The 26563-nt window shown below is 43.9% G+C and overlaps 1 protein-coding gene across 2 annotated transcripts; it reads right to left on the bottom strand.

Annotated features, from left to right (window-relative positions):
* Nucleotides 1-298: 298 nt before the first annotated feature.
* Nucleotides 299-25683, bottom strand: LOC132241055 (mas-related G-protein coupled receptor member X1-like). 2 transcript variants are annotated; one of them, XM_059709121.1, is made up of 2 exons: nucleotides 25581-25683; nucleotides 299-1534 (listed from the first exon to the last, which is right to left on the bottom strand). In XM_059709121.1, the coding sequence occupies exons 1-2, from the start codon at nucleotides 25589-25591 to the stop codon at nucleotides 523-525; spliced, it is 1023 nt and encodes a 340-aa protein (XP_059565104.1). In that variant the 5' UTR covers nucleotides 25592-25683; the 3' UTR covers nucleotides 299-522. The 2 variants fall into 2 exon arrangements, with proteins under 2 accessions (XP_059565104.1, XP_059565103.1); XM_059709120.1 differs by lacking the exon at nucleotides 25581-25683 and adding an exon at nucleotides 6265-6361.
* Nucleotides 25684-26563: the final 880 nt, after the last annotated feature.

Here is a 26563-nt window from a genome sequence, read left to right on the forward strand (position 1 = left end):
ACAGGATGTGAAAACAGCTCATATCTAAATATCAAGATACTATAGATACTACATTTCAAAAGAGGTAGGAGATATCATGCAGAATTTAAATATGAGATTTCTGATAATCGGTTACCAACTCTTATGCCATCTTCCATATCAAAGCTGTAAACAATTAGAGTTGAAGTTTTATATGAGGCATAAAACATTGAGTTTAATTGAAAGATGAACCATCTCTCCTGCTCCAATGTGGCCTTTTGCAGGCAAAAAGACTGTAGTCCAGAAGAGAGTGCATTCAATAAATAAATTCAGAAGATTACATGAGAAATTTAATGGTAATGTCAGGAACGGTGGCAAGGCATACTTTTCAGACTAATGAGAAAAACTAGAGCAGCCAGATTAAAAGCAGCCTATTTGAAGAGATTGGGGAATCACTGAAGCATTATGAAGTTGAGCCTGAGAGAAGACTAGATACTTTCCAAGCCTGGCAAGGCAGCAGTAAGTCTCAAAGTTACTTCAGACTGATCAGGACAGAGGCTCTCATCACTGCCCCTGACTGCTTCCCGACATGGCCAGGGTTTCCCCAGGAAGGCTTTCTCCAGGTTCATCCACCTCAGGAGTGTCCTGCAGCGCCCGCTGGAGAACCAGCCTCAGGGTGTGTCTTCGCTTCCACCATCGCTGCCTGAAGGAGCCAACCAAGAAGTAAATGATGGGGTTGGCACAGCTGTTGACACAGGACAGAAGTGCTACCATCATGAAAACATGAAAGAGGGCACTAGATTCATTTGGAAACCAGACTATGAGGAACCAGTAGATGCCGAAGGGCAGGCCGCAGAGGAGGCAGACCAGCACCGTGATCACAACGGTCACGTAGAGCCTTGTGGGCGGCACCCGATGGGAGCCACACAGCAGTCTGGTCATCAGGGCCAGGCTGGACCCAGAGAGAAGCACAAACAACAAAATCAGCCACGCCGCAGCGATGAAATGCAACACTGGGCACCAAAAATAATGTGCATTACTACTCCAGAAGCCACAGTAGTACTCTCCCAAGATGATCAGAAGCAGGGACAGGACCCAGAGCAGGGCACACATGACAGTGGACATGTGTCTGGGGCGGCGGCAGCGGTACCAGATGGGCCACAGGACAGACATGCAGCGCTCCATGCTGATGGTGCTGAGAAAGCTCAGGCCTGAGATGTAGGCAAAGGTTGACACAGGGATGAGAAATCTATTTGTTACTCTATAGAAAAATTTTAAGTTGAAAAGTAAAACTAGACTATGTATAATTCGGTAGCAGAGGAAGAGGAAGTCGGCCCCCGCCAGGTTAAGGATGTAGACAGAGAAGGCGTTCCTGCGCATGCGGAAGCCCAGGAGCCAGAGCACCGCCGCGTTGCCTGCCAGCCCCACCAGGGCCACGATGATTGTCAGTAATTGCACGATTATGAACTCTGTATAATGTTGATAAATGGCCCGATCAATTTCATTGGTTGTTGTGAGGTCGGTCTCCCAGGCTGTGACAGTCATATCCATGCTCAGAAACGCTGCAGTTGTGGGCCTGGGAACAAAACAAGACTTGAGCACCTGCTCTATGACCACTGACCCTCATGGCCACCCTGTCTGTGGCGAATGGAGGCTTCCAGAGATTAAGATTCTTTCTGAACCACACGGTCTCAGAGTCCTGGAGCCTGAATTTAAACCCAGTTCTCTCTGAATCTTAGAGCCTGGGCTGTTTCTACTGCAACATGGACCCTCTATGTCTAACCTCTGCACTCACCATCCAGGCCATGACATGTGCCCTGGAGGCAGGAGGAGAAGAGACTGCACAGGTCCTGTGGATGACAGCAGGGTCCTGAGATCCTTAGTACTTGTGCTCTGGGAGAGTGGCATTGTTTGACAGCAGGCTGTCAGAAGCCCCAGGCCAATCTCAGTGACTGAGAGTGGTCTACCCAGGAGGGAAAAAGGAGGTTATGACTTAGTCTCATGAAGGGAATTAGACCTCTTGTTAGGACAGAGTGAGGACACCCAGAGCTCTTGGATTAGAAATGTCCCAGTGTGTCATGTCTATGAGGATAGACAGTGATTACTCTTCCCATTGTTGTGTCCCCAGGGCCTAAGTCTATGTGTGCAAACCATGGGTCTGTCAATAAATTTTTAACCCACAAATGAATTAATGAATGAAAGAACTAATGAGGAGCCCAAGGAAAGAAGGAAATTTGGATTTAATATAATATAAAACTTTGTTAAATGAAGAACATTAAATGTAAAACAGAAGTCAGCACTTTGAATTCCACCACCAAAAAATACATGTTATGAAAAGAGAATTCCATTTCTAAGTTTTCATTCTGTGAAAAGCTCTTGTGTGTTCGACAGATTTTTTTTTATGCCTCCAGACACCTCCTATCCAGGTAGGAGAGGATTTCTCTGCATGTTAGAGGAAAAAGAGCCCATTTTGAAAGGAGAGGAAGAGGTGGCAAAGGGTTTAAATAGAGGTTATTGGGATAGAAATATGCAAAGTGGAATTGTTAAGTGATTTCCTGATACTATCCTATCTAATAAAAGACAAAAAGGGTAATTAACCATACCTCCACTACGTTTCCCATTGGCTAATCAGGGCAATATGCAAGTTAACCACCAACCAAAGTGGCGGCCACCAGACACACAGCTGAAGTGAGCAGGAGGTTTGCTTGCTCCAGTGATGGAGAAAGCCAAGGTTCCCCGCCTGCCACGGACTGGCTCTGAGCCCGAAAGCAACAATGTTTCAATTATAGAAGCTAAACAAACCCCAGATACCTGCTTTCAGTTGGCCGTGGCCTCAGAGCTGGGAGCGCCTGTGACGGCAACATGTTTCAATTATAGAAGGTAAATAAATCCCAGAATAAAAAAATAAAAAAGAGAGGCTGGGAGCTTCAGTCGCTGGCCAGACTGAAAATGGCCCTCAGCCCCTCACCCAGACTGGCCAGGCACCCCAGTGGGACCCCCATCCTGAAGGGGGTGTGACCAGCTGCAAACAGCCATCAGCTCCTCATCCAGGCTGGCTAGGCACCCAAGTGGGACCCCTACCCTGATCCGGGACACCCTTCAAAGCAAACCATCCGGTCCCCACCCGTGCACCGGGCCTCTATCCTATATAGTAAAAGGGTAATATGCAAACTGACCCTAACAGCAGAAAGACTGGGAATGACTGGTCACTATGACACACACTGACCACAAGGGGGCAGATGCTCAATGCAGGAGCTGCCCTCTGGTGGTCAGTGCGCTCCCACATGGGGGAGCTCTGCTCAGCCACAAGCCAGGCTGATGGCTGCCAGTACAGAGGTGGTGGTGAAAGCCTCTCCTGCCTCCTCAGCAGCGCTAAGGATGTCTGACTGCAGCTTAGGTCTTCTCCCCGCTGGCAAATGGACATCCCCTGAGGGCTGCCAGGCTGCCAGAGGGATGTCTGATTGTCATCTTAGGCCCAATCCCCCGGGGAGCAGGCCTAAGCCAGCAGGTGGTCATCTCCCGAGAGGTGCCAGACTGCAAGAGGGCACAGGCCGGGCTGAGGGACCCCCCCTCCCCAAGTGCACAAATTTTTGTGCACCGGGCCTCTAGTGTATAATATAAAAGTCATTTATCATCACTCTATGTGATTAGGAGTAGAAATTTCTTTGCAGATCAAAATATTTGTTTAAGAGAATTCTCGTGGTGGTGGTGGTGGTGGAGTTAAGAAGTGCTTACTTCTATTTTACAATGGGCTTTGGATGAAAGGAGAGAAGCTCTTGCAGAATTTAGGTGAGAAATGTAAATCAACTCACACATAGGTGAAGAGTAGCCCCTGATGAATGCTTACATGGTATTACCTCTTTCAATTCTCCAAATAGCCCTATGAGGCCAGTACTATGCTTACTCCCATCTGGCATATGGAAAAAGATAAGCACAAGGAGGTTGAATGACATGTTCCAGTTCTCACATGCACAAGAGTAAGAGCCTGGATCTGAACGCACAGTTCTGTGTCAGAGTCTTTGCCCTTCCCCTGCCTGCAGCCCCACTGACAGGGTGGTGTGTCTGGTACACATGGGGGGTGAGGGGGCGGGAAGCAAGTAACTCCTAGAGGTAAATCTAAAATGGGAACTCACTAGTGTGTTTTATTAAACCAGAGTAGGCAAATTTTGTAAATAACAAGGAAGTGAAGCTTATCCAGTGTGGAAGAATAAGTGGGTGGAATCCACCTGAGAACAGACCAGAGATTCCAGGAGCTCCTTCTTTCCTCTGGACAGACCCAATCAGTCAATTCTTGCCAGGTTCAGCCAGGGCAGGCTCACCCAGTAGAATCGAATCTGCTACGTCTCAGCCAATGGGTGCTGCTCTAACCACTGAGTCAAACCTGCTAGGGCTTGTCTCCTTTTTTTTAAAAAAAATATATTTTATTGATTTTTTACAGAGAGGAAGGGAGAGGGATAGAGAGTTAGAAACATCAATGAGAGAGAAACATCGATCAGCTGCCTCCTGCACACCTCCTACTGGAGATGTGCCCGCAACCAAGGTACATGCCCTTGACCAGACTCAAACCTGGGACCTTTCAGTCCGCAGGCTGACGCTCTATCCACTGAGCCAAACCGGTTAGGGCTTGTCTCCCTTTTTAAACTGAAAACTTAATAATGATGACTAGATCTGTCTGGGTTTTGTCTTTTTTTCTTGGCTATTGTTCACTATTGTTTCCTCAGCATCCAGTACATGTCCCTTAGAGACCATCTGTTAGAATATCACCCTTTAACTCAGGAAGAAGCTGAGACTGAAAGAGCCAAAGGATTTTTCTGAGATCACAGGGTGAACAGCAGGAGCAATGCCAGCCCTGTCCTTCTGGAGCCCAGCCTGAGGCTTTCCCAGTGTTCTCTGCCTCATTGTGGGATCAGCACCTGAGCAAAATCTTCATATGAGCTCAGAACATGAGAGAGCTTCAGGGTGTAGAAATGCTAGTTGGTCTAAACACCCTTTTTCTTCTGTCTCACATAATAGTTCTGACAGTTTTAGACCAGAAAATGGATTCTAATCCCAGTTTCCATTCCTGTTTGATGGCACCATGTGACCAGGTGGTAGCCAATGGGAGGTGAGCACAGTGATGTAACCAATTTTAGGTTGTGCCTTTCCTTCCCCTCTTCTCCTCTGGATGGAAGCTGATGAGTCTGGGAGCCCTGCAGGAGCATGAAGTCCCCTCTCTAGGGCTGGGGAGCAGTGATTTGAAAAAGCACCAGTGCCGGATGCTTTGAAATCACCAGTCAAGTTCTAATAATCTCTTATACATTACTTTCTATGACTGCCAAAATCATAAAAATTCTTAAAAATATTTGTATACAACCACCTTGAAAAATAATGTATGTTCCATATTTAAGGCATTTATGATGATAGAGATATTATTTCAAAGGAGTGACACCCAGTATGGGGGTGCCAACAAATCAAATAAATGAGATGTAATAACAAATTGATCTAATCACAGTGAGAGAGAAAAAGACCTAGGAAAAAGAACTAAGAAGAAGCTATAAAAAAAATGTGTTCCCTTCATTTGATGTCGAATTTCATTTCCAGCTTTTCTACCCTCTTCTGGGCTCCCTTTCCTTCTGGCTCCTGGCTGTTCTCAGGAAAGGGTGACACTGACAGCTGATTGGAGGGCAGGAGAAGGGTGATTGACGTTTTAATTCTCTACCTCTCTGCTGTAAGGCTCTGAGTTTGCCATGGCGGTGTTACTCTAATTAAGGATACAGGCCCTGTCTGTGGGGATTTTTTTCGGTCCTAGTGATGACCACCAGCCCTCTCTATCTTCTGGCAACTTATCTTTGCCTTTACACTTCAGGATGCCCAAGGGCAGTATCTCCCTATTATGATTTATCTTTAAGGATCTCTGTATCCTCTATTAATTTCCCTTAGTCCTGCTCACCCTTTATACACAGTCTTTTTATTAAACTCTCTTCAATTGCCCTATTTATTTGTGCCTTGTGTTTTTGGCTGTGACAAGAAAGATAGATGCATGTAACAAAGAAATAAGCAAACAATCTCATAGAACAGCAAGGTAATATGTGAAACCTGAGGTTATTAACAATAATTCAGTTTGAAAACAATATATGTGAACCAAAATGGACCTGGGACCCTCACGGTCTAAGCTACCAGCACCCAAAGCTTCCCTGATGGAGCTTCATGTCTCTGGACTCCCCTTCATGGGTGCCCATGGCTCCTTGCATGCTCCACCCCAAAATGCAGCCATGACCATGTGAACTAAGAGGGAGAAAACAAAGATAGTTCTGAGCCAACTCTTACCTGAGCACCATCTTCTAGTTGAAGGTGGTGAGTAGAAGAAGAGGAGCTTTCTGGGGAGTGCTGAGCAGCAGAGAATGCTCTTCTACCCCTGGGTAGGAGGTGTCTGCAGGAGCAGGAGTGGAACCTGATGACCAAGAGAGGCTTATCAAGATGCTGGGAAGCCCCTGTGACTTCCTGCACAAGGGGCACTAGCAAATGAGATTTTACAGATCTGAGACAAGAGTCTCACGAGATGCTTTTCACTTGCCCTAAGTTCAATGACTTATCTCTTCTTCTCTCCATCTTACCCCATGTGGTCCCCCTCTCCATGAGGAATGTCTGAACTGGATCCAGTCATTGTCCATAGTGAATCTGTGCATAAACCCCACCAAGAAAGCATACTCTTCCATAGCTAAAAAAAAGTTTGCTCGGCATTCAGGTCCCTGCCTGGTCTGGCTCATCTGATCTGTTTCCACTTACTTCTAGAAGAAATATATGCATATTAGTTTATTTCAGAGGACACCATAGTATGTAAAATGAAATGTAAAGCCTTTCCTAATCTCATTCCTCAATAGTAACCAATGTTTACAGTTATCATTATAACTCTTTTACAAGTTATTTTATAGCTTTTCATAATAAAACTACATTTGTACTTTTGATTTATTAACATCAACAACTGTGTATATTGTGTTCTGTTTCAAAAGATAAGGAAATTAGTGGAAAAAAATATGTGGAAGTAAGTGGAAGCTACACTGACATGCTCCCAGGATGAAATTGGAATTACAACTAAAATACAAAAAAACCACCCTAAATAGTCAACTGAAGAGTAGCTGGAGAGACCTTGTGCCTTTTCCATGATAAAGAAGGATGGAAAGGGGAGACTGCACAGAGACTGGTGGGAAGGGTGGAGGAGGGAAAGGGTTGGCCAGGCTCCCACAGGCAGCAGCTGAAGTTCTGGAAAGATATCTCAGCTGTGGGGGGTTGCCACTGAGAACTCCTCCCCAAGTTGAGCCCCCAGCAGAGAGGACCAGAACTGAGAAAGATGTTCAGGTAACATCTGGCTCTGAAAAGCAGCAGGGTTGCTGTCTTCTGGGGAGAGATGACTGGAAATGCAGGTATCCCCTTAAAGAGCCAATGCATAAAATCTTGTGTGCAGCCATTCACCTTGTGCTCTGGCAGAGGGAGGGCAGAGTGGGCTGAAGCTGTGTGAACAGAATCCAGGTTTTGGGCTTTGGGGTTAGAGCTTGGAAAACAGACACTCTGATTTCCTATGCTGAATCATCCCCTAACACTGCAGAGGTCATTTCTCTCAGGCAGACCTTTGATATTTCGTTAGTTATTGCCTGGTGGGGAAGACAGTTGATCCACCCTACTGGGAAACCCCTCACACATGGTGTGGAGATTCTGAGGCCCATTAACAGACTGAGAATAGATATTAACCTCCAGGTAAAAGCAATTTCCCCACCCTGTTGGAAAACTACTCACCACACCTGTGGACAATTGCTTGAGGGCTACGCAAGACTTAATCTAATCAGTGCGCAGGCAGAGGCAGGTCTCTGGAGGCTTTGAGTGTTTGCCTGATCTAATTAGTCAGAAACAGCATTTGGCACTGTCCTGTACTAGAGATTGGGAGGCATAGCAGATCTACCTAATACATACTCACAAATCTGAACAGGCAGCCAAAATGGGGAGACATAAAACCAACTCGCAAATGAAAGTACAAGAGAATTCTCCAGAAGAAGAGATAAATGAAATGGAGATAAGAAATTTATCTGACATAGAGTTCAGAATGATGGTAAAGATTCTCAACAGCATGAGAAAACATATAGCAACTATGAAAAAAGACCAGTCAGAAATAAAGAATGACATAGCACAAATTGAACCCATTGGAAGGGATACACAGCCGATTAGGGGAAGCTGAAGATCCAAGCATATAAGGAATTCATACAACTTAGCAAAAGGAAGACAAACAATCCAATGAAAAAATGGGCAAAGACCTATATAGACACTTCTCCAAAGTGGACATACAGATGGCCAAGAGACATATGAAAAAATGCTCAGTCAAGATCATCAGAGAGATGCAAATTAAAATGACAATGATGTATTGCCTCATATCTGTCAGAATGGCTACCATCAACAAAGCAACAAGTGACAAGTGCTGGCAAGGATGTAGAGAAAAGGAAACCCTTGTACACTGCTGGTGAGAATGCACACTGGTGCAGCCATTAAGGAAAACAGTATGGAGTTTTCTCAAAAAATTAAATATGGAATTGCCATTTGACCCAGTGATCCTACTTTTAGGAATGTATCCTAAGAAACCCAAAATACCAGTCAGAAAGAATGTATGCACTCCTATGTTCATAGCAGCACAATTTACAATAGCTAAGATCTGGAAAAGCTGGAGTGTCCATCAGTAGATGAATGGATAAAAATCTGTGGTATATTTATGCCATTGTATACTATGCAGCAGTAAAAGCGAAGAATCTCCTACCCTTTGAGACAGCATGGAGGGTCCTGTAGAGTGTCATCTACGTGAAATAAGTCAGTCAGAGAAACACATGTATCACGATTGCACTCAAAATGTGGAATCTAAGTAACAAAGTAAACTGATGACAGAGTGAGTCCAGAGACATGGAAGCATGGAACAGAGTGTAGAATCTCTGAGGGAAGGCGGGGGAAGGTGTGTGGGTAGGAGATAATCAACCAAAGACCTTGTATGCATAACCCATGGACATACAATAGGGTGGTGAAGGCCTGAGGAGGCGGGGAGGCAGGGGGACTGGATTGGGTCAATGGGGGAAAAAGGGAACATATGTAATAATTTCAACAATAAAAATTTATTTATTTATTTTTGTGTGTGTGTGTGTTTTAAAAATCTATTTATTTATTTATTTTTATTTTTTTTATTATTAGTTAAGGTATTACAAATGTGTCCTCATCCCCCCCCCCATTAACCCCCAACCTCCCCCCCACACACAAACTCATGCTCCCATCCCCCTGTTGTCCATGTCCATTGGTTTGGCTTATATACATGTATACAAGTCCTTCGGTTGATCTCTTCCCCTTACCCCCGCCCTCCCCTACTTTCCTTCTGGGGATTGATAGCCTGATCGCTGTTTCTCAGTCTTTGGGTCTGTCCCTTTTCATCAGTCTATGTTGTTCTCTATAATCCACAAATGAGTGAGATCATGTGGTATTTATCTTTCTCTGACTGGCTTATTTCACTTAGCATAATGCTCTCCAGTTCCATCCATGCTGTTGCAAAAGGCAAGAGTTCCTTTTTTTTTTTTTTTACCGCAGCATAGTATTCCATTGTGTATATGTACCACAGTTTTCTAATCCACTCATCTGCTGATGGGCACCTAGGCTGTTTCCAAATCTTAGCTATGGTGAATTGTGCTGCTATGAACATAGGGGTGCATATATCCTTTCTGATTGGCGTTTCTGGTTTCTTGGGATATATTCCTAGTAGTGGGATCACTGGGTCAAATGGGAGTTCCATTTTTAGTCTTCTGAGGTAGCTCCATACTGTTCTCCACAGTGGCTGCACCAGTCTGCATTCCCACCAGCAGTGCATGAGGGTTCCTTTTTCTCCACATCCTCTCCAACACTTGTTGTTTGTTGATTTGTTGATGATAGCCATTCTGACAGGTGTGAGATGATAACGCATTGTCGTTTTGATTTGCATCTCTCGTATAATTAGTGATTTTGAGCAGGTTTTCATATGTCTTTCGGCCTTCTGTATGTCCTCTTTTGAAAAGTGTCTATCTAGGTCCATTGCCCATTTTTTTTATTGGATTGTTTATCTTCCTTTTGTTAAGTTTCATGAGATCCCTGTAAATGTTGGAAATTAAACCCTTATTGGTGGTATCATTGGCAAATATGTTCTCCCATGTAGTGGGTCTTCTTGTTGTTTTGTTGATGGGTTCCTTTGCTGTGCAAAAGCTTTTTATTTTGATGTAGTCCCATTTGTTTATTTTCTCTTTAGTTTCCATTGCCCTAGGAGCATTATCAGAGAAGAAATTTCTTCGGCATATGTTTGCGATTTCGCTGCCTGTGGATTCCTCTAGTATTTTTATGGTTTCCCGTTTTACGTTTAAGTCTTTTATCCATTTTGAGTTTATTTTTGTGTATGGTGTGAGTTGGTGATCTAGTTTCATCCTTTTGCATGTATCTGTCCAATTTTCCCAACACCATTTATTGAAAAGACTGTCTTGACTCCATTGTATGCTCTTGCCTCCTTTGTCGAATATTAATTGGGCATAGTGGTTTGGGTCGATTTCTGGGGTCTCTATTCTATTCCATTGATCTATATGTCTGTTCTTGTGCCAGTACCAAGCTGTTTTAAGAACAGTGGCTTTGTAATACAGTTTGATATCTGGTATTGAGATCCCACCTACTTTGTTCTTTCTCAGGATTGCTGTAGCTATTCGGGGTCTTTTTTTATTCCAGATGAATTTTTGGAACGTTCGTTCTAGCATTGTGAAAAATGCCGTTGGTAATTTAATGGGGATTGCATTGAATCTATAAATTGCTTTGGGTAGTATGGACATTTTGATGATGTTGATTCTACCAATCCATGAACACGGTATATTCTTCCATCTGTTTATGTCTTCCTCTATCTCTTTTTTCAGTGTCCTGTAGTTTTCAGCATATAAGTCTTTTACCTCCTTAGTTAAGTTTATCCCTAGGTATTTTAATTTTTTTGGTGCAATGGTAAATGGGATTGCTCCTGTAGTTTCACTTTCTGTAAGTTCACTATTGGTGTAAAGAAATGCCATGGATTTCTTAGCATTAATTTTGTATCCTGCTACATTGCCGAATTCATTTATTAAGTCTAATAATTTTTTGATGGAGTCTTTAGGGTTCTGTATGTACAGTATCATGTCATCTGCAAATAAGGACAGTTTTACTTCTTCGTTTCCAATCTGGATGCCTTTTATTTCTTCTTCGTGTCTGATCGCAACGGCTAGTACTTCCAGTACTATGTTGAACAGGAGTGGTGAGAGGGGGCATCCCTGTCTTGTTCCTGTTTTTAGGGGGAATGGTTTTAGTTTTTGCCCATTGATTATGATGTTGGCTGTGGGTTTGTCATATATGGCTTTTATTATGTTGAGGTATGATCCCTCAATTCCTATCTTTTTTTTTTTTTTTTTTTAAATTTTTTTTTAATTAAATCTTTATTGTTCAGATTATTACATTTGTTCCTCTTTTTTCCCCCCCCATAACTCCCCTCCTCCCAGTTCCCACCCCACCCTCCGCCCTCACTCCCCACCCACTGTCCTCATCCATAGGTGCACGATTTTTGTCCAGTCTCTTCCCACATCTCCCACACCCCTTTCCCCCCCAAGAATAGTCAGTCCATTCCCTTTCTATGTCCCTGATTCTATTATAATCAACAGTTCATTGTGTTCATCAGATTATTTATTCACTTGATTCTTAGATTCACTTGTTGATAGATGCATATTTGTTGTTCATAATTTGTATCTTTACCTTTTTCTTCCTCTTCCTCTTCTTAAAGGATACCTTTCAGCATTTCATATAATCCTGGTTTGGTGGTGATGAACTCCTTTAGCTTTTCCTTATCTGTGAAGCTCTTTATCTGACCTTCAATTCTGAATGATAGCTTTGCTGGATAAAGTAATCTTGGTTGTAGGTTCTTGGTATTCATCACTTTGAATATTTCTTGCCACTCCCTTCTGGCCTGCAAAGTTTCTGTTGAGAAATCAGCTGACAGTCGTATGGGTATTCCCTTGTAGGTAACTGAGTTTCTTTCTCTTGCTGTTTTTAAGATTCTCTCTTTATCTTTTGCTCTTGGCATTTTAATTATGATGTGTCTTGGTGTGGTCCTCTTTGGATTCCTTTTGTTTGGGGTTCTTCGTGCTTCTTGGACCTGTAAGTCCATTTCTTTCACCAGATGGGGGAAGTTTTCTGTCATTATTTCTTCAAATAGGTTTTCAATATCTTGCTCTCTCTCATCTTCTGGCACCCCTATAATTCTGATGTTGGTATGCTTGAAGCTGTCCCAGAGGCTCCTTACACTATCCTCGCATTTTTGGATTCTTTTTTCATTTTGCTTTTCCGGTTGGATGTTTTTTGCTTCCTCGCATTTCAAATCATTGACTTGATTCTTGCACTCCTCTGGTCTGCTGTCGGGCGTCTGTATAATATTCGTTATTTCAGTCCGTGTATGCTTAATTTCTAGTTGGTTCCCCAATATAAGATCGAGGGTCTTATTAGTTTTCGTGTAGATCTCATTAAGTTTATCGGCAGCTTCTAAACAGTTCTTGAGAGACCTTAAAAGTGTGGTTCTGAACTCTATTTCTTCCATTGACAATTTTGTCCTGTTTCTTTGTCTCCGCATTTTGTTATGCTTCCTTGGTGCACCCCCTAGTGGTCTTTGTTCGCAGTCTTATAGTTAAATCTTGATTGTTGTAGCTAATCCCAGGGAGGGTTTTACCTCCAGGCCAAGTGGCTATGAGAATCAGCTGTGTCAGCAGTGAGAGAACTTCTGTCCTCTAGGGAGGTGCTAATCTAGCCTTTGCCTGAGGCTATCCGGCAAATGCCTCTGTGCAGGGCTTGGGCAGGGCGGGTCGAACAGGATCAACAGGGTGGGCCGGAGAGAGCAGTTATGGCGGCTCTCAGTCTGTCCCCAGGGGCTCTGCCTCTCTGAGTTCCAGCACCCGCTGCGAAGCTCTGAGAGAAAGCTGCACTCGCTCTGACCGAAGCCAGACAGTCCCGCTTCTCCCGTTTGAGTCTGGGTCCCTAAAGACTCGCCCGGATCTGGAGCTCAGAGTCTGCGACTCCCTCCAGATTAAAAACGCCAACCGCGCCCTCCGCCGCCAGCCCGCTCCGCACACTCCGCACCTCAGAATTTGACTTCAGCACTGCGCCTCCTCTGAGTGTCCGTGTGCGTTTCTCTTTCCTCCTAGTTGTAGGACTTCCACTCAGCCAGCGTTCCTGTGGTTCTGGGTGATGTCCCTTCCGTTTTTTGGTTTCACTTTTGAAGTAGTTGTTCAAAGCAGCAAACTCCAGCGTTAACCTATGCCGCCATCTTGGTTCTCTCCCTCAATTCCTATCTTGCTGAGAGTTTTTATCAAGAAAGGGTGTTGGATTTTGTCAAATGCTTTTTCCGCATCAATTGATATGACTATGTGGTTGTTTTTTTTTTTCTCTCAATTTGTTTATGCGATGTATCACATTTATTGATTTGTGGATATTGTACCATCCTTGCATCCCTGGGATAAATCCTACTTGGTCATGGTGTATGATCTTTCTGATGTACTGCTGGATCCGATTTGCTAGGATTTTGTTGAGGATTTTGGCATCTATGTTCATTAGGGATATTGGCCTATAATTCTCTTTCATTCTCTTTATCTGGTTTTGAGATTAGGGTGATGTTGGCTTCATAGAATGAGCTGGGAAGTGTTCCTTACTCTTGGATCTTTTGACATAGTCTGAGGAGGATAGGTTTTAGTTCTTCCTTGAATGTTTGGTAAAACTCCCCTGTGAAGCCATCTGGCCCTGGGCTTTTGTTTGCTGGAAGCTTTTTGATTACTGCTTCGATTTCCTCCATAGTTATTGGCCTATTGAGATTTTTAGATTCTTCCTGGTTAAGTTTTGGAAGGTTGTATTTATCTAGGAATATGTCCATTTCCTCCAGGTTGTCTAGTGTGTTGGAGTAGAGTTGTTCATAGTATTTTCTAACAATCCTTTGTATTTCTATGGAGTCTGTTGTTATTTCTCCTCTTCCATTTCTGATTTTGTTTATTTGGTTCCTCTCTCTTTGTTTCTTGGTGAGCCTGGCTAGAGGTGTATCAATCTTGTTTATCCTTTCAAAGAACCAGCTCTTGGTTTTGTTGATCTTTTGTATTGTTTTTTGGTCTCTATGTCGTTTATCTCCGCTCTGATCTTTGTAATTTCCTTCCTTCTGCTTACAGTGGGCCTTTTTTTGTTGCTCTCTTTCTAACTCTTCGAGTTGTAGAGTTAGGTCATTTATTCTCATTGTTTCTTGTTTCTTGCAGTAGGCTTGTAGAGCTATGAACTTCCCTCTCAAGACTGCTTTTGCTGTGTCCCATAGGTTTTGGATTGTTGTGTTTTCATTGTCATTTGTTGCCATGATGTTTTTTATTTCTTCTTTGATCTCATTGGTAACCCAGTCGTTGTTTAATAGCATGCTATTTAGTCTCCATGTGTTTGATTTTTTTGGATTGTTTTTGTTGTAGTTGATTTCCAGTTTTATGCCTTTGTGGTCTGAGAAGATGCTTGATATGATTTCAATTTTCTTGAATTTGAAGAGACTTTGTCTGTGACCCAATATATGGTCTATCTTTGAAGATGACAAATGTGCACGTGAGGAGAATGTATAGTCTGTGGCTTTGGGGTGAAATGTTCTGAAGATGTCAATTAATTCCATCTGATTGAGTGAGTCATTTAGGATTGATGTTTCTTTGCTGAGTTTCTGTTTAGAGGATTTGTCCAGTGGAGATAATGGGGTGTTAAGGTCCCCTACTATGATTGTATTGCTGTCAATCTCTCCCTTGATCTCCTCCAGAAGATTTCTTACGTATTTGGGTGCTCCTATATTGGGTGCATATATATTTACCAGAGTTATTTCTTCTTGTTGGACTGCTCCCTTTAGTATTATGAAGTGGCCTTCTTGATCTCTTGTTATGTCCTTCACTTTGAGATCTAATTTGTCAGATATAAGTATTGCTATCCCAGTTTATTTTTCACTTCCATTGGCCTGAAAAACCTTTTTCCATCCCTTCACCATCAGTCTGTGTGCGTCTTTTTTTCTGAGGTGGGTTTCCTGTAGACAGCAGATATATGGGTCATGTTTTCTTATCCACTTATTTACCCTATGCCTTTTGACTAGGGAATTTAATCTATTTACATTTAAAGTTATTATTGATAGAAACTTGTTAGTCGCCATTTTTGTTCTTTACCGCTGCATTCCTTCTTTGTTTCCTGTTTTTTCTATTTACAGCAGACCCTTTAGCATTTCTTGCATTGCTGGTTTGGTTGTAATAAACTCCCGTAGACCGTTTTTGTCTGTGAAGCTCCTGATTTGACCCTCAATTTTGATTGATAGCCTCGCTGGGTATAGTATTCTTGGATTCAGACCTTCCTTTGCATGACTTTGTATATTTCATTCCATTCCCTTCTTGCCTGATGTGTTTCTGTTGAGAAATCAGTCGCTAGTCTGATGGGGGATCCTTTGTAGGTAACTTTCTGTCTCTCTCTGGCTGCTTTTAAGATTCTTGCTTTGTCGTTGGTGTTTGCCAATTTAATTATTATGTGCCTTGGTGTCGGTCTTTTCGGGTTCATTTTGTTTGGGACTCTGTGAGCTTCTTGGATTTGTGTGAGTTTTTTCCTCCCTATATCAGGGAAATTTTCTGTTACTATTTTTTCAAACAGGTTTTCTATTCCTTGCTCAGTTTTCTCTCCTTCTGGCACCCCTATTATTCAGATGTTGTTTCGTTTAGCATTGTCCCAGAGTTCTCTTAGGCTCTCCTCCTGCTTTTTAATTTTTTTTTTCTAGAAGCTGCTCTGTTTGGGTATTTTTTTCTACCTTGTCTTCTAGCTCGCTGATGCGGTCCTCTGCTTCTTCTAGTCTACTGTTGATGCTTCCTATTGAGTTCTTTATGGCAGTGATGTTATTTTTCATTTCTTCTTGGTTTCTCTTCATTTCCTCTTGGTTCTTCTTCATTTCCTCCTGGTGCCTACACATATTGTTGAATTGGTCTTCCATTCTTTTCATCCACCTTATGGCCATTACTCTGAATTCTTTCTCTGACAGGTTGCTTGCCTCCATTGCCTCCATTTCATTTACTTCCTTTTCTGATGATGCCTGTTTTTCTTTCATATTTGGGTTGGTTCTTTGTTTCACCATGATTTCTCTTCTCAAGGTGTTTGGTTATGCAGTTCTCTCTCTGCTGCACTGATTCAAAGGCACAAAATACAACACAACAAGGCACAATGTACAAGGCACCGAACTAAATGCATTCACGATATTAATAACCCCAAATAAAGGTGACCCCCCGAGCGAAGAGAATTAGGGGATAAAGAAGAAAAAAGAGAAAAAGATTAAAGAGAAAAATAAAAAACAAAAAGGAGTGCCGAAATGAGATTGGGAAAAGGGAGAGAAGAAAAAAACAAAAAGACAAAAAAAACACAACAACAACAAAAACAAAAACAAACAAACAAACAAAAGTAAGAGAATGAAATAGAGGTGGGGACGAGGCTATTTGTATGGGGAGAAAACTCCAAGAGAACTGCAACCAATCTCAATGAACTCCAGCAGCAGATCCCTGGAGACTAATGCAAACTACAAACCGCCACCAATATCAAGCGAGGCAAGGGAAAACAGATACACAAAAATAACCAGATAAAGAAAAAGTAAGCAAAACAGAAAAATGAAAAACAAAACAATTTCCCACACAAGCATAAAAAACCCCCAATATACTCAAAGTCAAGCAAACACTAGCAAAATGACAGAGAGAGAGAGAGAAAAAAAAATTAGATAGTGAAGAAAGATAAGAGAGAGGTGTATATGGATTTAGAGCGAGGGATTGGAAATTAGATATATAAGTAGGGTGAAATTTAGACAGTGGGTAGAAAGAAGGAATAGGGAAAATCCAAAGCAGGAATAGGGTAAGAGAAACAGGACAACAAAAGGGGAAAAGTGAGGAAGAGAGTTTTGGCTTAAGGGTAAATTTGAGATAGAGAGAAATGATGCTAAAGGAACGATGAAAATAGAGTGTAGAACACTAATCCCAAAATAAAATAGAGAAAAATAAAAAAAATAAAAAATAAAGTGACACTTGAAAAAATGGTAAAAGGATAGCAATAATACTGGTTAAAAAAATGTAGTAATTAAAAAGGTAAAATCAAGTGATGAAAAAAATAAAAAATAATAAAATAGGTTCTTAATGAAATGGTGAAAAAAGAATTAAAAAAAATATATATAAAAATATTCGGAAGTAAAGGTTCTTCAGATCTTCCACTCTTCTTTTTGGCACGCCTTAGTCCTGCCAGGCATTCAGGGGAGTGTTGAACTTCCCTGCGATACACTGTCCCTCGTGCAGTAAACCACAGACCTGATTTTAAGGCAGGTTGTATTTGTTTATCAGACTGCCTTTATTTGTGATCACAGAAGAGACAGTTCGTGGCTCTGCCTCTGGGTGGCAGTGTGTCTGGATTGACCTCCGAGGCTATAAGTCCTCTCTATCAGGAGAGTTTTTGTTTTTTTCCTCTATGGTATTTGGAACTGGTTTGGGAAAGACCACTGGCCAGAGCTGGTTCCTTGCCACTGCCCGCTGTTTCCCAGGCTCCCCAAAAAGAACTTTCCCCTACAGGCTCTGCGAATGACCCCAACTGGGGAATCCCATGCACTGGGTTAATAATCAAATGCATGGATCTAAGGGGAACTGAAACAAGAGCCTGATAGTTGTGCGAATTCGCAAGCCTCCAAGTCTCCACGCGCCCACTCGCCCATGGCACCAAGCAGCCAGCAGATTGGCAAAGTCCAAGGCTGCTCCTTTACATCCAGTCCAGCTATGGGCTCATTTTTCGCGTTCCCTTCTGCCAGCAGCCCTGTGGGGCCCCTTCCCCACCCGCGGGTCACGCTGGTCCCAACAGCTGAGGACTCTGTGGGGCTCAGATTCAACCTCGCGTGAGCGCGCGAGCTCGGTCCTCCCTCCAACCCAAACTGCAAACCGCACCTTTAGGGGATGTCCAACCTTTCCGTGAGAAGAAGCAGTGCTCCTCTGAGTTCACGCAGTCACGCTGCTTGAGATCCCTTGTTTCCAGGTTAGTAGCTGGTCTCTGGATGCCGGCAACAACCACCCAAGATGGCGCAGTCTCCGGTGCTTAGCTGGCGCACCACGAGAGGCTTCAGCCGCAGTCTCCAATCGTCCTTTTTTTTCCTGGGGGTTCTCGGTCTTTCCTAGCTGTGGACAGTCTCTCAGCTGAAAATCCTCTGCCTATTCGGGCTGCATGTTACCCGTTTCAGCTGCTCACCCTTATCTGCTCCAGGACAAGGTACCGGACACGTCCATTTATGCCTCCGCCATTTTCCCTCTCTTAAAATCTTTATTGTTCAGATTATTACATTTGTTCCTCTTTTTTTCCCTCCATAACTCTCCTCCTTCCAGTTCCCACCCCACCCTCCGCCCTCACTCCCTACCCGCTGTCCTCATCCATAGGTGCACGATTTTTGTCCAGTCTCTTCCCGCATCTCCCACACCCCTTTCCCCCTCAAGAATAGTCAGTCCATTCCCTTTCTATGTCCCTGATTCTATTATAATCAACAGTTCATTCTGTTCATCAGATTATTTATTCACTTGATTCTTAGATTCACTTGTCGATAGATGCATATTTGTTGTTCATAATTTGTATCTTTACCTTTTCCTTCTTCCTCCTCTTCTTTCATATATATATATATATATATATATATATATATATATATATATATATTTTTTTTTTTTTTTTTTTTTTTACAGAGAGGAAGGGAGAGAGAGATAGAGAGTTAGAAACATCGATGAGAGAGAAACATCAATCAGCTGCCTCCTGCACATCTCCCACTGTGGATGTGCCCGCAACCCAGGTACATGCCCTTGACCGGAATCGAACCTGGGACCTTTCAGTCCGCAGGCTGATGCTCTATCCACTGAGCCAAACCGGTTTCGGCACTTCCTCTTCTTAAAGGATACCTTTCAGCATTTCATATAATACTGGTTTGGTGGTGATGAACTCTTTTAGCTTTTCCTTACCTGTGAAGCTCTTTATCTGACCTTCCATTCTGAATGATAGCTTTACTGGATAAAGTAATCGTGGTTGTAGGTTCTTGGTATTCATCACTTTGAATATTTTTTGCCACTCCCTTCTGGCCTGCAAAGTTTCTGTTGAGAAATCAGCTGACAGTTGTATGGGTACTCCCTTGTAGGTAACTGACTTTCTTTCTCTTGCTGCTTTTAAGATTCTCTCTTTGTCTTTTGCTCTTGGCATTTTAATTATGATGTGTCTTGGTGTGGTCCTCTTTGGATTCCTTTTGTTTGGGGTTCTCTGCGCTTCCTGGACCTGTAAGGCTATTTCTTTCACCAGGTGGGGGAAGTTTTCTGTCATTATTTCTTCAAATAGGTTTTCAATATCTTGCTCTCTCTCATCTTCTGGCACCCCTATAATTCTGATGTTGGTACGCTTAAAGCTGTCCCAGAGGCTCCTTACACTATCTTCGTATTTTCGGATTCTTTTTTCATTTTGCTTTTCCGGTTGGGTGTTTTTTGCTTCTCCGCATTTCAAATCTTTGACTTGATTCTTGCGCTCCTCTGGTCTGCTGTTGGGTGTCTGTATAATATTCTTTATTTCAGTCAGTGTATGCTTAATTTCTAGTTGTTTCTTTATCACAACATCCAGGGTCTCATTAGATTTCTTGAGGATCTCACTACATTTATCGGCAGCTTCTAGACAGTTCTTGAGAGTCCTTAAAAGTGTGGTTCTGAGCTCTATATCTTCCATTTCTGACATTTGCGTCCTGTTTCTTTGTCTCCGAATTTTTTATCTTTTCTTGGTGGACCCCCTAGTGGTCTTTGTGCGCAGTCTTAGTTAAGCCTTGTGTTGTAGTTAAGCCTTGATTGTTGTCAGCAATACTGGGGGTGATTTGACCTCCAGGCTAACTGGCTACGAGAGTCCGCTGTGTCTGCAGTGGGAAAGCTTCTGTGCTGGATCTCTAGGGCGGTGCTAATCTAGCATTTGCCTGAGGCTATCCAGCAAATGGCTCTGCACAGGGCTTGGGCAGGGCGGGTCCCCGGGGATCTACAGGGTGGGTGGAGCAAGCAGTTATGGCTGCTCTCAGTTCCGTCACTAGGGGCTCTGCCTCACAGAGTCCCAGCAACCACTGCAAACCTCGGAGAGAAAGCTGCCCTCGAGTTCTGACCGAAGCCAGACAGTTCTGCTTCTCCCATTTGAGTCTGGGTCCCTAGAGACTTGCCCGGATCTGGAGCTCAGAGTCTGAAACTCCCTTCCGGTTGAAAACAACAACCACGCCCTCCGCCGCCAGCCTGCTCCGCGCACACTCTGCACCTGAGTATTTCACTTCAGCACTGCACCTCCTCTGAGTCTGGATATGATATTCTCTTTCCTCCTAGTTGTAGAATTTCCACTCAGCCAGCCTTCCTGTGGTTCTGGATAATGTCTGTTCCGTCTTTTAGTTGTTTTTTGACTTGGTTGTTCGAGGCAGCAATCTCTGGCATTAACCTGTGCTGCCATCTTGGTTTCTCCCTGTACTATTTTTCTTAAAAAATGCTCTAAAATATAAAATTTATTAAAATGAATAAGCAAACCAGCAACTGAATAAATATTTACAATGCACATAACTAATCACAACCCCATTCTGCATGTATCAAAGCTCCTACAAATAGCCGAAACCGGTTTGGCTCAGTGGATAGAGCGTCGGCCTGCGGACTGAAAGGTCCCAGGTTCGATTCCGGTCAAGGGCATGTGCCTGGGTTGCGGGCAATTCCCCCAATGGGGGGTGTGCAGGAGGCAGCTGATCGATGTTTCTCTCTCATCGATGTTTCTGGCTCTCTGTCTCTCTCCCTTCCTCTCTGTAAAAAATCAATAAAATATATTTAAAAAAGAAAGCTCCTACAAATAAATAATGAAAAAGGGCAGCACTTAATAAAAATTGGCAAAACTGAAAAAGACACTTCAAGAAATAAAAGTAGCCAATAAGCTCATGAAAGGATGCTCATGCTTGCAAAGGTTGAAAAATGGTGAGAACAATGTACTTAAAGAGGGTGACCCAAATCTGGCAATGGGGATTTAGCAGAGACTTGACTTGAAAATCACCATATGTCCATTCATTAATTCACTTATTCAATCAGCATTTATTATACTAAGGAGCCAGTCTAAGGCCTGCCAAAATCATCAAAGACTGCTCACTGGGGCTCGATTAAACTTTAATTCGTTTAATTTATAGAGATATTATAGGAGAATGACCACAAAAACTTGTGAAAAATGTAATGTTCATGTAGTTTCTATCAAGTTCAGTGATGAAAGAAATTTAGACTTTTCCTGCAGTTCACTCATCTTCTGCTGCAGTTGGGATTCTTCAAATGTGAGAGCAGTCCTGGACCCCAGAGATGGCAAAGATCCCATGGAAATGGAGTGAAGGCCTTGTGTGAGGCAGTCCTGGGACATTGTACTTTGTGTTTGTTTAACAGGCACTGGCTCACTTGAACCTCAGAAGATGGATTATTATATTAACTAGTAGCCCTGTGCACGATCCATGCGCTAGTAGGTCTTTGCCGCCCTCCTGTAGCTTTCCGCCTGCTGCCGCCTTCCTGTAGCTCTCTGCCTGCTGCTGCCCTCTTGTAGCTCCCCCTGTCCCCCATAGCTTGTTGTCCTGCCCTCTCCTGTAGCTCTCTGCCTCCTGGTTGCTTGCTGCCCTGCCTAGTCCTGTAGCTCTCTGCCACCTGCTTGTAGCCAGTAGGTCGCTGCTGTTCTCCTGTACCTCTCTGCCCGCTGCCCTGTCCTCCTATTCCTCCCCCCGCCCCCTCCTGCCTCCCCCTGCCTCATAGCTTGCTGCCCTGCCCCCTCTTGTAGCTCTCCACAGCCCTCTTGTACCTTGCTGGCCCACCCTCCTGGTGATCCATGATCTGGTTGTTAAGCTTCAGGGTGTAACATCTAATTAGCATATTTCTCTCTTATTATATAGGGTTATTTTAATTCAGGGGCCCAGAGGGCAAACAAAGTAAAAAAACCAACCAAAAGAGAGGGATAAAGAGGCTTTCAAAGTCACATCTTGCCGGGAGCCGGTCCATCCTTGCTGTTTCAAGGGACCTGGCATATATGGCATACGGTTCTTAATAAGTTTGCTCACCTTCTTGGCGCTGTGTTTTAACCAAGGTCACCTCTCGGAGAAAGGTTGAATCCCCAGGTAGGGATTTTCCCCTGAAGTTAGGGAGGGAATAAAACCCCTCAACTAAGTGCCAGGCGGGTAATTAATCCCTTTAACTACGAACAATCATGCTTAAACTACATAATCTTTTCTCCCTGGAATGGAGATAAGAAACGCCCTAACCTTTGTAATAGAGATTGATAGGATTGAATCAACTGGTATAAATACAGTTGTAACAAGACAGAAACACTCAGAACTCAGGAGACAGAATTCAGAAGACAGAACCTACACGGAGCCTAGAGACAGAAGAACTTCGCTGGCGAGAGCATGCCAGAGGATCCTGGACCGGGACTGGCCTCGGAGCCTAGAGACAGAGCCTAGCGGGAGAACATGGCAAGGGATCCTGGACTGAACCTGACTACAGAGATTGGCAGGAGAACCTGACTGGAACCTGGACACTGAACCTGACTGGAGAGCCTGGACAGAACCTGGCTGGAGAACCTAGCGAGGGAACATGGCTACAGAACCTCTCTGGAGATCCGGGCTGGAGATCCTGGCTAGGCTGCTGATCAACTGAACGCTGTCTCCGTGACATTCCTTCTTCACCGACTCCGTCCACACCTTTGGGGACCCCTGGACCCGCTGGGGCTGGACCCCGGCAACATCTGTCTGAACAAAGCAAGATTCTGAATCAGGACACTAGACTTTCCAACATGGCCAGGGTTTCCCCAGGAAGGCTTTCTCCAGGTTCATCCACCTCAGGAGTGTCCTGCAGAGCCCTCTGGAGAACCAGCCTCAGGGTGTGTTGCCCCTTCCACCATCGCTGCCTGAAGGAGCCAACAAAGAAAGTAAATGATGGTGTTGGCACAGCTGTTCACGTGAGACAGGAGAACTTCCGCCAAGAAATGAGGAACAAAGGCATTGAAATCTTTTTGATAACAGTGTAAGAGGAACCAGATAATGCTGAAGGGCAGGCCACAGAAGAGGAAGACTAGCACCGTGAGCACGAAGGTCACGTAAAGCCTGGTCAGCTGCACCCGCTGAGAGCCACACAGCAGTCGGATCATCAGGGCCAGGCTAGACCCAGAGAGAAGCACAAATAACAAAATCAGCCATGCCACATTAATGGAATCCATCACAGGACAGCAAACACGATGTATATCCCTACTCAGGGGGCCAGAGTAGTTCCTTTATAGGATGCTCAGCAGCAGGGACAGGGCCCAGAGCACAGCACACGTGAGGGCTGACAGGTGTCTGCGGTGGTGGCTGTGGTAGCAGATGGGCCACTGGATAGACAGGCAACTCTCTGTGTTAATGACACTGAAAAAGCTCAGGCCTGAAGTGTAGTCAAAGACAGCCACAGTCATGAAAAAGTGTGGGATGAATATAGAGATGAGATAGAAGTTCCTGATGCGTGTCTCCAGGGCATCTATAATATAAGAGCAGAGTAAGAGGAAGTTGGCTCCAGCCAGGTTGAGGATGTAGATGGAGAAGGCATTCTTGCACATTTGAAAGTCTGGAGCCAGAGCACCACCGCGTTCTCTGCCAGCTTCACCAGGGCCACGATGGTTGTCAGTAATTCCAGGATTAGGAACTCTGTGTTGAAAGCTTGTTCTCTTCTACTTATTGATGTGAGTTCGCTGCTCCAGGCTGTGACAGATGGATTCATGCTCCGGAACCCTCCACTGGTGCCACTGGAATAGAAACAAGACTTGAGCACCTGGTGCATGATCAGTGAGTCTCATGGCCACCCTGCTACCTGGCAATTACTGTCTGTGTTACAGAGATTATGATACCAAAGGCATCACCGCCTTGGAGTCCTGGAACCTGGATTCAAACCCAGTTCTCTCTGACTCTAGAGTCAGGGCTGTCTCTACACAACATGGACCTTCTTCTGACATGGGAATAGCCTGTAGTCCAAATACCTCCACTCATAGTCAGAGACCATGTCATGTCTTTCAGAGGCAGGAGGAGCATAGTCTGGACAGGTAATGTGGGATGACAGCAGGACTCAGAGCTCACCATTGCTTCTGCCCTGCAACTGAGATTTCCTTTCAAGGGCTCAAAGTTGAAAGTCCCAGCCATGACCTCTTGGTTTTCTCAGTGACTGAGAATGCCCATCCTCCAGAAAGAAGATCGTGATTTTGGGTTCTTTATGATAAGATAAATGGAATACACTCTCTTGCTATGAGGGGTATGAGTATGATCTGTCCTCTTGTGTTGGAAATGGCTGAGTGTGTCATCTCTATGAGGACAGGAGGTACTTCTCTCCTGAACAGTGGTGTGTCTAGTGGGACACAGTTTAATTCACGCTTATAATGGGCTTCTTCCTAGAGCAGCCAAAATAATAAATATAAAATACTTATCATTAGCAGTGTACTCCCACTTTAAAAAGCACACACCAAACAAACTACATTTTATTATCAAGGCATTTATGATGATAGCGAGAGATTATTACAAAAAGTGACACCCAATAGGTGCACAGAGTCGAACAAACAAACTGAGGAGATACAATAAGAAATTGATCTTATTGATCTCAAAAATACGAAGAGAGAGAGAGAGAGAGAGAGAGAGAGAGAAAGAGAGAGAGAGAGAGACCAGGAAAACCAACTATTGGGAGACGATAAGAGGAAATGGGTTTCTTCATTTGACATCAAATTGCATTTCCAGCTTCTCTACCCTCCTCTGCATCCTGGGAGACAGGTCCCTGTTCCTCACCACTGGACCCCTTTCCTTCTGTCTCCTGATTGCTTTCAGGAAGGAGAGACACTGGCAGTTGGTTGGAGGGCAAGAGGAGGGCAGGTTTGAACTCCCTGGCTCTCTGATGTCAGGCTGTGAGTTGGCCACGGTGGTGTTACTCTACCTAAGGACATAGCCCCTGTCTGGTTGCCTTTCTCATGGTCAAAATGACAATCACCACTACAGTCACAGCCGCTCTGTGTTCTGGTAATTTATCTTTCCCGTTACCCTTCAGCAGTAGCTCCCAATTATGACTTATCTTTCGGGGCCTCTCCATCTTCATCAATTTCCCTTACTCCTGCTCACCCCTTTGTACACAGTCCCTTTATTAAACTCTCTTCAATTACTCATTAGTTTGTGCTGTGTGTTTTATGCTTGAACAAGAAAGATATAAACATAACAAACAAACAAACGAATACATGGAATAGTAAGCTAATGTGTGCAAGCTGAGGTTATTAACAACAATTCAGGTTTGAAAACAATGTCTGTGAAGCAGAAAGGACCTGGGTCCCTCACAGCTTAAGCTACCAGCACCCACAGCTTCCCCGAGAGAGCTTCATGTCTCTGGACTCTCTTTCATGGGTGTCCATGGTTCCTTGCATGCCCCACCCCAAGATGCAGCCATGACCATGTGGACTAAGAGGGAGAAAACAAAACTGCCTTTGAGAGAAGGTAGTTCTGAGCCGACTCTTACCTGAGCACCATCTTCTAGTTGAAGGTGGTGAGTAGAAAAAGAGGAGCTTTCCAGGGAGTGCTGAGCACCAGAGAATGCTCTCCTACTCCTGGATAGGAGGTGTCTGCAGGAGCAGGAGTGGAACCTGATGACCAAGAGAGGCTTATCTAGATGCTGGGCAGCCCCTCTGACTTCCTGCCCAAGGGGCACTGGCAAATGAGATTCTGTAGATGTGAGACAAGGGCCTCACGAGATGCTTCTCATTTGCCCTGAGTGCAATGACTTATCTGTTCCTCGCTCCATCTTACCCCATGTGGTCCCCCTCCAGTGAGGAATGTTTGAACTGGAGCCTGTCACTGCCCACTGTGGGTGTGTGCAGGCAGCCCACCCAACAAGCAATGTTAGCTTGCATAGCTAAATAATAGTTTGCTTGGCATTCAGGGTTTTGCATGGCCTGGATCATCTGATCTATTTCCGTTTACTCCCAGGAGTAATGAATGCACCTGAGTTTATTTCAGAGGACACAAGAATATACAAAATGAAAATGTAAAGTCTCTCCTAATATCAATCACCAATAGCAACCGATGTTTACAGTTCCCATTTTAACTCTTTTACAAGTTATATTTTAGCTTTGTGTAATGAAACCTCCTTTCTAGTTGTGACTTACCAATATCAACACCTGTGTAAACTGTGTTCCCTTTCAGCTGATAAAGAATTTAGCACATCACATGCACTACTTGTCACCTCTCTCTCTCCCCAGGACATTTGTTCGCTGGATTTCTTTCACATGATGTGGGGACAACCAGTGTTTTCACATTTAGTCCCTATAACTTCCTTTCCTGTGCTCATGCTGCAGCCAAATTGAGTTACAAAGCATTTCCTCAAAAAGTTAACTATGAAACATTGGAAACAGTGAGAGAAACTCATTCACTCATTTCTGTGTTTACCCAACTCTACTAACACTGTGTGCTATACTGTGCCAGGCAGTGATCCAGACAGAGAAG

This window comes from Myotis daubentonii, chromosome 9 (genome assembly GCF_963259705.1).
Source record: "Myotis daubentonii chromosome 9, mMyoDau2.1, whole genome shotgun sequence".
Taxonomy (NCBI): Eukaryota; Metazoa; Chordata; class Mammalia; order Chiroptera; family Vespertilionidae; genus Myotis; species Myotis daubentonii.